The sequence below is a fragment of the Danio rerio genome, chromosome 5 (assembly GCF_049306965.1).
Source record: "Danio rerio strain Tuebingen ecotype United States chromosome 5, GRCz12tu, whole genome shotgun sequence".
Classification (NCBI taxonomy): domain Eukaryota; kingdom Metazoa; phylum Chordata; class Actinopteri; order Cypriniformes; family Danionidae; genus Danio; species Danio rerio.
In genome coordinates, this window is record NC_133180.1 from 9,097,211 (window position 1) to 9,113,206 (window position 15,996).

The 15,996-nt window shown below is 34.5% G+C and overlaps 1 protein-coding gene across 1 annotated transcript in view; it reads right to left on the minus strand.

The window, feature by feature from the left end:
* The window catches only part of lifra (LIF receptor subunit alpha a), a 74,794-nt gene that overhangs the window by 4,099 nt on the left and 54,699 nt on the right, over positions 1-15,996 (minus strand). The window contains 7 exon segments of the mRNA NM_001014306.2: positions 1,551-1,647; positions 1,741-1,878; positions 5,792-5,941; positions 11,612-11,713; positions 12,103-12,285; positions 14,370-14,574; positions 15,251-15,315. Of these exon segments, the coding sequence (NP_001014328.2) occupies positions 1,551-1,647; positions 1,741-1,878; positions 5,792-5,941; positions 11,612-11,713; positions 12,103-12,285; positions 14,370-14,574; positions 15,251-15,315 (940 nt within the window).

Here is a 15,996-nt window from a genome sequence, read left to right on the forward strand (position 1 = left end):
AAAAAGATTGATCAGTTTTAAATAAAGCAGTTCATTGGAATGATACAAATAAAATACTTTGATTTTTTTTTAGAGTTTTTTTCTGTGTTTTAAAATAAAATTAAGATCAATCCAATGTTAGAATTATCAATGCTATCAACGTAAAATTCTTTAAAATTTTCAGAGCAAAAAACTACTGTGTAAAGCAACTGAAAACATTAAAAACTATAGGTGGGCATAGATAATTTTTTTTAATCTAGACTAATCTAGATAAATCTCAGAATTAATCTAGATTAAATTGGCTCATTTGAATTCTACCGAAGGCATTCAGAATATGTGTGCTACCCAAATAATAAGTCTTTGAGAACGGGTTTCTCAAGCCAGGTGGCGCATTATACCAGGGGCTTATCTCCTGTTTCCAAAATGCATCACAAACTGCTTGAAAAACTGTTCTGCTATGATAATTGGTGATGAAATTAAATGATGTTCAATAAGATGTACTTGTGTAACTGTTATTCAGTTAAACATGAATTTTGAACTGTAGGACTTCCAAACAGCGATTTTTGATTACCTTAATCCGACTAAAGTCACAACTGAACTAAACAAAAATAGAATTAAGACGTGGAGCATGCAGATATTAGAAGCATTATTGCAGTAAACGCCCCAAACCCACTCACCTCAAAGGCATCAAAATCTAAAGCATAGTCAAGCACCTTGCGTGTCAGTATGAGAATGCCAAAGGTACCCCTTGGCGTCACTATGCCGATGCAAAAGGAATTCCATTGTTTTTAATTGGGTTGCCTCCGGCGTCATATGGAGCAGCTTAAAGCCTCGTATAATTTCATGTAGGACTTTTCGCCACATTTTCCAACAATATCCATGCACGGGACTCTCAGTAAAGGACCGCACACACAAACACACATGGCGAAACGCGGACGTTTTTTTTCTTTCCATTTTGGCGTGCATTATTAAATTACATAACACTCTCACCAGTCCTTACTCCTTATTTATGTCTAATACCACAGTTTGAATGAAATGTTCATGAGTTAAAGTGAAACTGCCGAACTGTATTTAAAGTCAGGCATCCTGCTGATTTTATTCAAAAGGGCACTTTTTTGTCAAACGGTTCACCAGTCAGGTATACATCCGCGCTAAAATATCAAGGTGAAAGTTATCATAGCTTGTGTAGAATAGACCCAGCTCCCAACCCAACTTTGAAAATAGATTAATGTCGATATTTTTTGTTTATCGTGCCATAAGAGTCTTGCGTTAACGCAGCAGGTTAACACCGATAACAGCCCACCACTATTAAAAACACAACCAAATAACTACAAATTATATAAAAATATAAAATGCTGATTTCTAGTAAGAAATTTGGCTTAATAATGATAACAATGAAGATAAAAATAAGATAAAATAATTTACATTTATAGGTACTATATACATCTACTATACTATATTCAGGTACTATATAGGACTGCTGTAACACGAATACTGTAAGCTATTTACATTGAATATGTCAAATGAAATCACTATAGAAATGCCATTAAAGCCCATTAATTAAGTCTTACCATGCTCGCTTCTTGTAGCAGCAGATGCTGATGAGGATGATGCAGGAGAACATGGACACCAACGGCACGAGGATGCCAACAAACAACATGTCGGCAGCTTGAAAGAACAGAGAAAATGAATACAAGCAAAAGCTGACATGAACAATGTATAAGGCTACAGATCAGTGGAAGAATCATCATAATGTCTTACTGTCCATCTCCATCTTTATGGACACCATCGTCCCTGTGTCCTCCCCAGCTGAGGTGTAGGCCTTCACTATGAACTTATACGAGCTCAGAGACAAACTCTTTACCCTGTACGAGCGCACCTCAGGGTCCGAGAGATTAGCTAGGGGAAAACACCACAAGAGATGACTTGTTGAAGATATTTTTATTCACAGACTTCAACAGAGTGTAAACATCTTGATGGTTCTGTGAGTCTCATTTATCCAAACTGATCATTATTGGGTATTTTCTATTGGATTCAAGTCAGGTGATTGGCTGGGCCATTCCACAGTTTGATTTTCTTTCTCTGAAAGCATTTGAGAGTTTCCTTGGCTGTGTTTTGGGTCATTGTCTTGCTGAAATGTCCACCCTGGTTTCATCTTTATCATCCTGCTAATGTAGATGTTGGACTGAAGCAGCTGATATTCATTTACACTGATGAAGGGCAGAGGGTTGCTGAAGAACTACTGAGAGATTTCAGCTGCTGTCTGGGCTTTCACTGCCTTTCTACGCTTCCCTTTCTTCATGTGTTCAATACTTTTTTACTGCGTCATTTAATTCTTTACACATAACTTTTTTTCTAAAATAACTAGTCTTGTTTTCTTTGTCTATATTCCTTCAGTTGTTTACAACATCCGGTGAAAATTTCAAGTCAACAGCATCTTTAGAAACGTTTTCTTAGAAAAATGTTGATGTGTTGCCAATACTTATTTCCCCCACAGTTTATTTCATTATAAAAAAAATAATTATACAAGTATTTATAGTGTATTCTTTTTTTATACATATGAGGTGGGATTCACCAGCATTATTACACTACGTTATCTTAATGATGCAGTACTTGTGTCATGACATTTATTAACATTTTTGCTATTGTAATAATAGTTGAAGTTGAAAGATATATAATATATATTTGATCATAAAAAAAATATTTATACAAGTATTTATTAGTGTAAGTGTAATTTGTTTTATACATACAGATGGAAGTCAGAATTATTAGCCCTCCTGAATTATTAGCCCCCCTGTTTATTTTTTCTCTGTTTTCTGTTTAACAGAGAGCAGATTTTCTCAACACATTTCTAATCATAATAGTTTTAATAACTCATCTCTAATAACTACATCTCAAATATTTATTTTGTCTTTTTCATGATGACAGTAAATAATATTTTACTAGATATTTTTTAAGACACTTCTATACAGCTTAAAGTGACATTTAAAGGCTTCAATAGGGTGATTAGGCAAGTTATTGTGTAATGATGGTTTGTTCTGTAGACTATCGAAAAAAAAATAGCTTAAAGGGGTTAATAATTACCCTAAAATGGTCATAAAAAATTTAAAACTGCTTTTATTCTAGCCGAAATAAATCAAATAAGACTTTCTCCAGAAGAAAAAATATTATCAGACATACTGTGAAAATTTCCGTGCTCTGTTAAACATCATTTGGGAAATATTTAAAAAAGAAAAAAAATGCAATGGGGGGGGCGAATAATTCTGACTTTAACTGTATATAGGTGGGATTCTCCCACAATCCAACCACACTATGATACCATCACAATAAATGTGTCACGATACATATTATTTTTATTTTAAATATATTGCAATATTCCACGATAAATCTAAATATATGACATTGATGAAATATTGTTTTGTCCTTTTTTATTATTTAAATAATATTTTTTTTAATTAACGTTTTGGCTATTGAAATAATAGTTAAGGTTGAAAGTGATAAAATACCTTTTTCATCATACAAAAGATTTGTTTAAGTATTTACTAACAGTGTAATTTAGTTTTTATGTATAAAAGGGTGGGATTCAGAGTCCCCACACTATGGTATCATAACAATACTTAAGTCACAATAAATATTGCAATTTTAAATATATTGCTACATTCTGCAATAAGCTGCAATTTATCACCTTATTCTAAGTTACGCTTTATGTATCAACGATTAATACTTTTAGGACAACTTAACTTAAACTTGTCTCAAATGTTGACTTAATGTGTTTAATACTCTTTTTAAATGTTTTTTTATCTATTATTGTACTTATTTAATCAGGGAGTTCCCATTGAGATACAAAATCACTTCTACCATGGAGTCCAGTTCAAGACATAGTTGCAGATAAATACAAATATCCCAATACAAAGACACACAAAAAGATACTTAAAAGTAATAAAGATGATAGAATACAGATTTTAAAATATTTGTAATTATACTGCTAGATGGTACAGAGTCCACATCTAGTGTTAGGCCGTACTCACACTAGGTACAGTTGCCTCGAACCGGGCCAAAGCACGCTTGTCCCCCCTCCCGTCTCCCCCGACGGCCCGCGCTCACACCATATCGGGCCTCGGCACGCTTACGTCATCGCTGCTGCGCTGTTCAGAAGCGCTCTCTATGGCAAGCCTTTTTAGCATTTAAATCTTTGTTCTGACTCCATAAATATATTTCGAGATATCTCTAATTATATTTTGACTAGTCATAATTATAATTCGACTAGTCAGAATAACAATTAGAGATATCTGCAATTACAATTGTACTAGTACGAAATCAGATTGGAGATATCTGCAAATATATTATGACTAGTCATATTCCTCTATTGACTTCCATTGAAAAATATTTGCAGATATCTCTAAATGAGTTTTGACTAGTCACAATTGTAATTAGAGATATCTCTAACTGAGTTTTTACTAGTCATACATTTGGAGATGTCTTTAATTCGTAATATTTAGAGATATTTACAAATATATTTGAAGATATCTCTAATTAATTTACTAATAGTCGAATTACAGTTGTAGATATCTTGAATTGGATTTTTGACGAGTCAAAACTCAGTTAGAGATATCTGCAAATATTTTTCAATGGAAGTCAATGGAGGAATATGACTAGTCATAATATATTTGCAGATATCTCCAATCTGATTTCGTACTAGTACAATTGTAATTGCAGATATCTCTAATTGTCATTCTGACAAGTCGAATTATAATAATGACTTGTCAAAATATATAATTATATCTCTAAATATATTTATGGATAGTCAGAACAAGGTTTAAATGTTAAAACGGCTTGCCATACGCTCTCACTCAGCAGCACAGTGGAGATTTCTCTAGTTATATCCTTTCAGTCGTTTGTTATGCAGTGACATGCAGTCAAATATTTCGCCAAACAGTCCTTAGGGATGCGGTGACACGCAGTCTGATATTTTACCGAACAGATCCGCCACTTTTGGCGCTCATAAACAATCAAAGCTCTCGTGCTGCAGGAATGAGGAGGTCTGCTAAAGGCGCTCAGCTGTGGTGCAGTGAGAGGTTTGCGTCTTTATTAAACTACGGCAGTTTGCGCTCACTGAACAGTAAGAATGATTAATAAATCCATATCAAACAGTCCCTTAAAAGTCACGTCTTGCTTTCGGTTTCGGGCTTTGGCGCATTTCGCGCTCACACACAAGCGTACCGCGCCAAAGCCCAAGTGTACCGCGCTCAGGCACACCTCTTCCAACCGGGCCAGGGCCGGCCAAGTGAACCGTGCTTGAGCCCGATTCAGCGCACTCACACTTCTCAAACGATCCGGGAAACGGGCCTGGGCACGGAACGGATTGCATACTGTGAGTAGGCCCTTAAACTCAAGTTCATTCAATAAATACGGAGCGTTACTAGAAAATGCAGATCTACTTAACTCAATGAAAAAATGCCATCTTAAGTAATAGTATATCTGTTGATCTGGTATTATAAGTATTTGTACAGTACATCAACAAATTACATATACACTGTGATAAATCTACCAACTAAAGAAAAAAAAAAATATATATATATATATATATATATATATATATATATATATATATATATATATTGCTTTTTCTTTTAAAAATGTTTGTGCTTTTTAACTTTAATATAGTGTTGTTTAATATAAAATGTTATTTAACCGAGAGAGGATTTTAAACACATTTTAAACATAATTTTAATTAACTTTAAAAAAAAAAAAACAATTGCAAATTTTGGTTTTAGTACATTTTTCAGGGAATTGGCTGTTTCTGTGCGCTTACCTATAAGATCCAGACGCGCAGCATTCGCCATATAGATATTGTATCCGAGAATAAATCCTCGCTGATAGTCCATCTCTGCAGGTTTCCAAGACAACAACACATTTGAGCCAGTCTGATTGGCTGATAGTTCACGAACAGACCGTGAAGGAACTACAGAAAAAAAGAGGGAACCAAAAAAATTGATTATAATGTGTAACTGCTAACATTATTTTCAGATTCTGTATAAATAATTCCAATAATAAGTAGGCACGAAACAGAACTTGTTAAATGTTTTTTTTCTTAGCCATTGTGGCAAAATTAGTAAGAAGTAAGTAAATGTAAGAAGGTTGTGATATGTTTGTATGTTGCTATGAACGACAATAAAAAAAAAATATTTAAATGGCAACTTTAATTATTGTGCATTTTAGAAGTATCACTGAACCACAGGGCTCTATCAAGTTTAAGTTTATTTTTCATAACAAGGGACAGTGTACATTAATCAATATTCACCAAGAACTTAAATATACACAAATTAGCCCAAAGACTAGTATTCATTGGTGGTCCCTTAGCTAGATGTTAAAGGTCATAAAAATAAAAACAACAAGAACTACAATATTACATACACTTTATTCACTTAAACTTCATTTCTTAAAGGGACACAGTATGATAATAAATGTAAGTGGTGTAGTCAGCTTTAATACTGGAAATTGTTTTGTATGAGGGAAACCTAATTAAAACTTTGTTACAATGTCCTTGTTGCACATTATATGTAATGTATACATTAATTACAACCAATCAAATCCAAATAAAACCCTGATTACATAATAAATAAATTGCTAATTAATATTACTTAGTATTGGATGAATAATAATGATACTGTAACCAAAACAACTTCCAATAAAACACAACCTAAAAGTGTTCATTTCAGTTGTTTAGTCTTAGGGATATCTGTAAGCTAGTGTGACAAAATTTAAAACATAAAACCAATATAAACATCCAAAGCTTGCAGTTTGTACACTTAAATGGACCAATGTAATTTCACTTCACCTCACACTTCAGTTTCTCATCAAATCTACTAACCAATCAAATGCTTTCTTGTATCTGACATGCCCCGCCCCATTCAAGACGCTTTTTATTTGTTGTGCTTGAAGTTCAACTACTCATTAGCAGAGCTGAAAAAAAACGAAACACTACAGGCGATTTTCTTAAAAAGGGAAGGAGCTACTCTCTGTCCCACCCATTTTTTGTACTTCAGTTGAGATTATGTCAAACATCAAATAAAAAAATGCACATTTTAAAGCACTTCATGGAACATTTAAAAAAACGAACGAATATATCTACATACAACAGACAAACAAACCGATTCCAGACAGTGCGACTAAGCATACATCAATACATCCCATTAGCAGCAACGGCTAATGTAATTTAAGAGCCTGTGAAATCCAAATTGAGCTTTTGCGGCTTTTAAATCAATCTCTATCTGCTGTCAGAGGCCTTGCAACCATAAATGACCAAACAAATGTTGCAGATTCATTTTTAAATACAAGTGTGTTCAATAAAATGCTCTCTAAAGCCAAGCGTAACCTCCATCTATGCTATGAATATCCTGATTCATCAGTGTATTGAGTTGAGCAACAGATAATAGTTGAAATTGATTTGGTGGATTGCTTATCTTCATTGTTGTTGTTCATGATGCATTTGAAGTTGGAGTTATAAGTAAAAATTAAATGAAAAGAAAGGGTCAGGCTTTTATATGTTCTCTACAAACTTAATGAAGAGTAAAACTGTGCTTGTCAACCAGCGTCATGAGTTCTTTAAACCAGTGGTTACCGTTCATTCATACATTTTCCTTCAGCATAGTCTCTGATTTATCAAGGGTCGCCACAACAGAGTGAACCGCCAACTAGGGCTGTGCAATTAATCGAAAATCCGATTTCGATTTTGCCTTCTAATGATTATGAAAAATTAATAATCGAGATAAACGATCATTGCATCATATACCGCCCCCTTTCCCCTTTCCCCTTTGCCCTTTCCACGTGTTGATCTTAAAAGCGCGAAAGACCGCATGATTCTGTGTGCCGCGCACACACAGAATTGAAGCATGCAGTCAGCATTCGGTCTCACTCGCACACTGAGACAAGCAGAGCGCAGTCAGCGCACACATCTAAAGTCATCTTAACGCGAGCGCTTTAATAGTCAAATAGGTGTCAAAACGCGGTGTTTATTGATTATTCATATTAACCCTCATTTGTGTAATAAACAAACGAGTTGAGAATCAAAATAGACGCGAAAGAGAAACCATTAAAGAGACAGCGCGCTATAATCCTTCTGCCGCCTGTTTTTATGATAATTAATCAAACAACAAATGGAGAACATGCCTCACTGCTCTTGACTGAAGCATTTTTGTAGCTAAAGTGTTTCTTAAAGTGAAGATGCTTAAAGCACAGTTTGTTTCATATTTTTATTCTATTGTATTTATTTCTCTTTCCTTTGCAGGGTGGAAAATAACTTTGTATACAGTTGAAGTCAGAATTATTAGCCCTCCTGAATATTAGCAACCTTTTTTCCCCCCAATTTCTGTTTAATGGAAAGAAGATTTCTGAACATAATAGCTTTAATAACTCATTTCTAATAACTTATCTATTTTATCTTTGTCATGATGACAGCACATAATATTTGACTAGATATTTTTTCAAAATATATGCATTCAGATTCAAAGTGCGATTTAAAGGCCTAATTAGTGTAATTAGGCAAGTCATTGTATAACAGTAGTTTCTTCCGCAGACAATCAAAAAATATATTGCTTAAGGGGGCTAATATTATAGACTTGCTTGAAAAAAACCTGCTTTTATTCTAGCCAAAATAAAAATAAAAAAGCCTTTCTCCAGAAGAAAAAATATAAGAGGAAATACTGTTAAAATTCCTTGCTCTGTTAAACATCATTTGGGAAATATTTATTTTTTACAAAATTCTCAGGAGCGCTAATAATTTTGACTTTAACAGTAATCGTTTTGAATAATCGTGATTTCAATTATGACCAAAATAGTCGTGATTATGATTTTTCCCCAAAATCGAGCAGCCCTACCCCCAACTATTCCAGCATATGTTTTATGCAGCAGATGCTCTTCCAGCTGCAACTCAGTACTGAGAAACCCCCACACACTCAAACAGACACTCACATGGGCCGTTTCCACTGAGTGGTACGGTACGGTAGGCTTTTATGGCCGTTTCCACTGTCAAAAGGCATACCAAATCAAACCGTACTGTACCACTTTTTGGTCACCCTTTGCAAAGGGGTAGCAAGGGTACCAAAAGGCGGAGCTAGACGCACAGCTGAACACTACTGATTTACAGAGATACGTCATTCGCTCACGCAACAAGCCAGAATGAAAACAAAGGAACCGCCATGTTTAAAATACACAGCTGAGAGATTACACAGTAATAATATATACATATAATAACGAGCCATGCTGTCTTGATGAATAGCCACAGAGCCACAGAGCCAAGAAGAATAGCAGATTCTACCCTGTGTCCCTTAGTTTTTACGAGCCACTCTACAGCATAAGTGGTTTCGCTTTCTAGCTTGCACTCACGTGCACGTCTATATTTAAAATAATGAACTTCTTGAGCTAACAACAATAACGTGCGCGTGATTATTGACATGCTTTTAAAACCCGAAGACAAATGTGAGAGTGATGCAGGAAAAAACAAAGGAGAAGCCGGGAAAAAACAAAAACAAAGCAGCAAATTATTTTTTCAACAAACATGAATAAACTGAACTTGAAAATATGATTGACAAAATCGTAGAAATGCTGGATTAAGATCACCTTGGGAGTCTAATCTTTTTTCGATTAATTGTGCAGCTCTACTGCCTTCATGCCTTAATCTCGGGGGGCTTTTTTAGTTTATTCATGACAATTTGCTTTTGTATAATGTTATTATTATTAGTAGTGTTATTTTTTATATGCATATTTATATTTGTTTTATTAAAAAACAAGCTAAGATTTGCCCACCTGTCAGGTTTTGGACCATATGGGGCACCGTATGTGTATTGGGATATAACTCAATATTTTGACCACACTTCGTTATTATTGTTCACTTATTAGTTTGCTGGAAATTAGAACTGAATTTAGAAATCATTTTAAAACAAATCTTTGCGCTTAACAAATTAAATTAAATATGTAGGCTAATGGATGTCTGTGAGTACAACACGTTACCTTATCCACGGAAGAGAGTGAAAGTGAGAAATGAGGAGGCTCATTCTCTGATTCTCACGCTGTAAATGCTCTGTTTAACTGTTTTCTCGCTAGTGAAGCGTTCAGTTTTTTCACTTACAAAGTCCGCCATGTAAATAGCAAATGCGCTGTGTGGCACAGCAAAGCTGACTACTAAAGGAAATGGAAGATGAGATTCTGATTGGTTTATTCTCAAAACACACCTATAACTCATGAAGAAAATAAGCTCAACCCTGTTAGACCATGCGCCACGGCGCAAAGCAGTTTTTTCCATCCTTAAAATAGCATAAGTGGATTCTGACACACCCTTAATGCTTCTGCGCCATGAGCTTTGGACTTTGCGCTTGGATCGTCAAAATAGATCCCATAGTGTTAATATAAACATGATTATCTTTATGATGATATAACAAATTGTGGTTATGTGTATATGAAATTATGAATAACAAATGCAGTGGGGCATTAAATTACCATTTATTTTTTTTGCATTTTAACTTTGTAATACTATAAAATCATGCGTCTCCTCACGGTTTGTGTTTCATCTTGTGAGCTGACTGACAACAATTGTTCGCTCCACTCTTTTTGCCCTGCTCTGCCAGCCACACTCACTCCTCCTCCGTGCTCATCTTGGAGCAGTCTTTAAAAAATTTCTGAGGTAGACTTAAACCGAAAGAGGGAGGTTTCATGGCCTTTTAAATTTAAAACAGCCATATATGAACATAAAACTATTGCTAATACAATTAAACATGCTTATTTTTAATTCTAATAGTTGGAAAATATATGTAAATAACCAAGAGCATGGAGTGACTGTCATTTATTGATTTATTCTGTTAATTTATTTAGGAGTGACTCATTTAATGTAGCATTGACAACAAAACTAACATATTGATTACTAGGATTAATCTTAGCCTTGTTTGTTAGCTGTGAAAATAAATCTCTAATGTACCTTGCATTAGCTTAATTTAGCCTGCTTTCATGCAACTGACTCAAGTCTAAATTCTGCCAGGATAGCCTCAAAACCTTAACTTAATCCCTTATCTTTCGTGCAAAACCCCTCAGATGTCTACCTGAGTTATCTACCCTCACTTACTTGCATGTCACTATGTATAAAAAATATTCCACAGTAATGATATGAAGAGTTCAGATGCAAAAACCTCTGAATGCTGTCTGAAATTACCTCTAAAATGAGCATTTTTATCAGGCTCCTATGTGTATGTTCAGTAATATCTCTTTCATGACAAAGAATAAGTCCTCTTCCTGGTCTTTAAAGTCAAATATCTCAATATAAACAACGAAGGCTGAGAATAATGTTCATTTTTAATGGAAATTTCAGACGGCACTTAAAGGTTTTTGCATCTGAACTCTCCATATATCCCATATCCCCAGCCCTACCAATAAACCAAAAGTAGTTTAGACACACAAATCCTGCAAACTAACTATTTCCATTGGCTGTCTGTGTGTCATATAATGCTTCCATTCACACGGCACCACCACAGAGTGTTTAATAGTTTCACTGAACATTCACACTTGATTTATAGCTGGAAAAAATGTTGTATTTACAGTAAAGTCTGCATGTGTGAGGTGTGTATGAAGGTGACGGTTGTCTTACTCATCTCCTGCGAGTATCCCTGCCACCTCTGCAGCAGTGAAGGAGATCCGGCTGACAGAGCAAACACGGACACGGTGAACTTCACTCCTTCCTCCAGAGACTCTGAAATCAGCAGAGACGCAGAAATCACTGAGGCGCATGGAGAACACATGCAGTCCCAGTGTAAACAAAAGCATTGAGAAACTCACATTCCAGTAGATTTTTACAACTGTGTGTGGGATAAAGTGATCTTGAAAGTATTTGGAAAGTGAAATAGCTTGAATCTGAAAATTTACTCAGCATTTCACTTTTTATGAGCTTCTTTTTTACGTTGAACACAAAAGAAGATGCTTTGAAAAATGCTGAACACTGGTAATCATTGGTATGCATTAGAGCTGCACAATAACAGAAAATGATACAATGATTCAATGACGTGCAGACATTTTTAAGAGTCCAAACAGACACATTTGTTGACATTTACTAAACTGACTCGTATCCAGTTAATGGCTGACCTCTCTCTATAGTGAAGCTGTTATTTGTTTCTGGAACTTTCCCCCACTGGACGGGGCAGAGTCCACTGCAGCTGCTCGGAACCCACTCCACCACATACCCTCTGCTGGCATTGGCACTCGGCTGCCAGGACAGATCAAATCTTCCATCGGTGCCAAGCAGCTTAGACACAGACAGTTGAGAATCTAAAGCAAAAGAGGTCACACAGATACACATACAATGTAGATTAGTTAACACTTGCCTTTTTACCTTGTGACTACAACATTTAGAACATTAAAACAAATAAATTATTGCCACGTAAATGAATAAATAAATGAAAAAAAAAAAAAAATAATAATAATAATAATATATATATATATATATATATATAAATTTGTATAAATGTTAAAAAAATGATTAACATAATTATAATATATTAATTTCTTGAAAATATAAATATGGATCATTTTCGTCATTGACTCATAAAATGAAGAGGAAATATTAAGTAGGAAACTTAAAGGTTTTGTGAATTTAATCTATGATATCAAGAAATCGAGAAACTAGTTTTGTTAAATATTAATCATTTAATAAAAAGAATTAATGGATTAGGGCGAAGCAGTGGCGCAGTAGGTAGTGCTGTCGCCTAACAGCAAGAAGGTCTCTGGGTTGCTGGGTCGAGCCTCGGCTCAGTTGGCGTTTATGTGTGGAGTTTGCAATTTCTCCCTGCGTTCGCGTGGGTTTCCTCCGGGAGCTCCGATTTCCCCCACAGTCCAAAGACATGCGCTATAGGTGAATTGGGTAGGCTAAATTGTCCGTAGTGTATGAGTGTGTGTGTGAATGTGTGTGGATGTTTCCCAGAGATGGATTGCAGCTGGAAGGGCATCCACTGCGTAAAAACTTGCTGGGTAAGTTGGTGGTTCATTCCGCTGTGGCGACCCCGGATTAATAAAGAGACTAAGCCGACAAGAAAATGAATGAATGAATTAATTAATGGATTAAATTTAGGTGCCCTTTTAATAATAAATAAAATGACCTAACAATATTAATAATAAAAAATTACTAAATACATTACCTATTATTGTACATATAAATATAAGGTTACAGTTTTTCTATTTTTCATCAATTATTACTAAAACAAACGTGAAAAATTTAACAAGCAACGTAAAGAACAATTGTGCCTATGATATCTAGAAATCACAGAAAAGACGGAAGCTCTTAATGTCAAACTAGTTGTATTGAATATTAACTATGAAAAGGAAAATAAAATGTAGAATTAAAAGATTAACTTTAGCTGCCTTTGCTCTACAGAATATAACATAACTTACTGCATAACAACAATATTAACAAAAACATTAAACAAATTACTATTTCATATATATAAATGTAATTATTTATATGATGCTACTGGACAAAATAAGCAGAAATTGACAATTGCTCAGTAAAACAACTGTATTTATATTTGTTTTGACTGAAAATCAGAATTATTCCAGGCAAAAAAAAATGGACATTGCGATGTTATAAATAAACTTAAGCATATCTGAAAACATGGCGTTTTTGGTATTATGACTGATTGTCAGTTCATGCTCTAAATTACAACATTTGTATTTTAAACTTGTAATAAATGTCTACAATTTGCAGAGCATAAAATAAAAATAACTCCAAATAACATTAAATATATGACAATATTTATATATGCATATGTAAAACGGGTTTATTCAAACATAATTATGAATCATAAATTCATATCGTCTCTTGTTTTTCCCCCATAACTATATACAGTTGAAGTCAGAATTATGAGTCCTCCCGAATTGTTAGCCCCCGTTTATTTTTTCCTTAATTTCTGTTTAACGGAGAGATTTTTTTCTCAGCACATTTCTAAACATAATAGTTTTAATAACTCATTTCTAATAACTGATTTCTTTTATCTTTGCCATGATGACAGTAAATAATATTTGACTTGAAACTTTTCAAGACATTAGTATTCAGCTTAAAGTGACATTTAAAGGCTTAACTAGTTTAACTAGGCAGGTTAGGGTAATTAGGCAAGTCATTGTGTAACAGTGGTTTGTTCTGTAGTTTATCGGGAAAAAAAATGCTTAAGGGGTTAATAATGACCTTAAAATGCTTTTAAAAATAAAAACTGCTTTTATTTTAGCCGAAATAAAACAAATAAGACTTTCTCCAGAAGAAAAACTATTATAGGAAATACTGTGAAAAATTCCTTGCTCTGCTAAACATCATTTAGGAAAAATTTGAAATGCTGTGTGCAAATGCTCCCGGTTTCCTCTACCTGCTCTATATGCTGGTGCAGTCACACTCGATGCCTTAGAGAGACCTTTTGGGTTGCGTGCTGCCACAGAAACGGTGATGTCACTGCCGCTGTCAGGCATGATGGGATAGCTAATGTTCCCAGGAGAAAGAACTACTGGTGTCAGGCCGCTTCGGAAAACTTCATAGCTGATCAGTGCACCGTGACTTTCACTAACAGACAGAGGCTGAAGGGCAGAAAACACACACCAGCCTTACTGATAACAACAACAACAACAACAACAACAACAACAACATGATGTTCAGTTTGTGGTGGCATTTGGCTAATAGAGTGGGTTAGGAGACAGGGGTAAAAACCCCACTACAGTTTCTCAGATAATTCAATTAAATAAATGTAACAAAAATTTCAACAAATGCATTATTTAATCAATTATTTAATAACAACAGAGTCATTTTGTATATGAACGCTTTTCACATTTCCGGGTTTCTTAATAGAGGACATCGTCATAGTTGTGTAAACCTAGAGCGCAGTGAATGGAACAGTATAACAAATAATTTGTTAACAATCCTATTTGCTGAAATAATAAAGGAAAAACTCCATGATCAAAAACAAAAAGCACAAAAATAGTGTGAGACTGATAACGGCAGCCAGAAGAGAGAACAACCTCAAAATTTACTGTTCCACCTCCATAGACACTGCATTAGAAACATCTCACATAAGCCGTAATTCTTTTTTTTTTTTTTTTTATAATTTGATGTAAAAAATGGTATATTACATGCATAAACAAATAAATGTATGTACGTTTTTAAAGTCTAAATATTAAAACCTTATTATGACCATTAAATGTGTCATAACAGTCTTGTAAAAAGGGTCCATTATTAATGTTTGTTAATAGTACCTACTTTCCAAAACACACGTCCTGTGTTACTGCTGTCCATCCAGATCCACACATCAGGACCATCGGGAACTGCAATAAAAAAAAAATTATAATGATCTGAAATTGATTTCATTTTCATGTATTTGATCAAGTGGAATATTAATAACTAAAATAACCTTTCTATTTGAGCATGTAATCAATTGTCATTAAATGGTGTGATTCAGTCTTCAGTAAAACATGATCCTTCTCAAATCATCCTAATAAGATGATTTAGTGCTCAATAATGATCTATTATTATAAACTCACTGGCTACTTTATATTAGGTACACCTACTAGTACCGGGTCAGACCCCCTTTTGCCTTCAGAACTGCCTTAATCCTTCGTACTGGAAATATTCCTCAGAGATTTTGGTCCATATTGACATGATAGCATCACACAAGTGCGTAGATAGTTTTTTTTCTCATATTACATATTGTCTTACTAGTTGGTAACACGCTAGTTTTAAAATCAGTTGAGTGACTTTATAAACAGGCACTTAAAGTATTTGATCAGAAGTTTATTAGGTATCATCACTGTAATCTAATACAAAAACGTTTATTATATTAGGCTGATGCTTGTATGATTTTTAAAAATTTAAATGGATATGCTCCACCTCCATTATGTGAGTTTGTGACAGACGAGAACAATAACGGTCAAGCAACACGATCTGTTACCAGGGGAGACTGTGCTGTGCAGTTCAGACGTACAACTTTTGCACGATCAGTCTTCTCA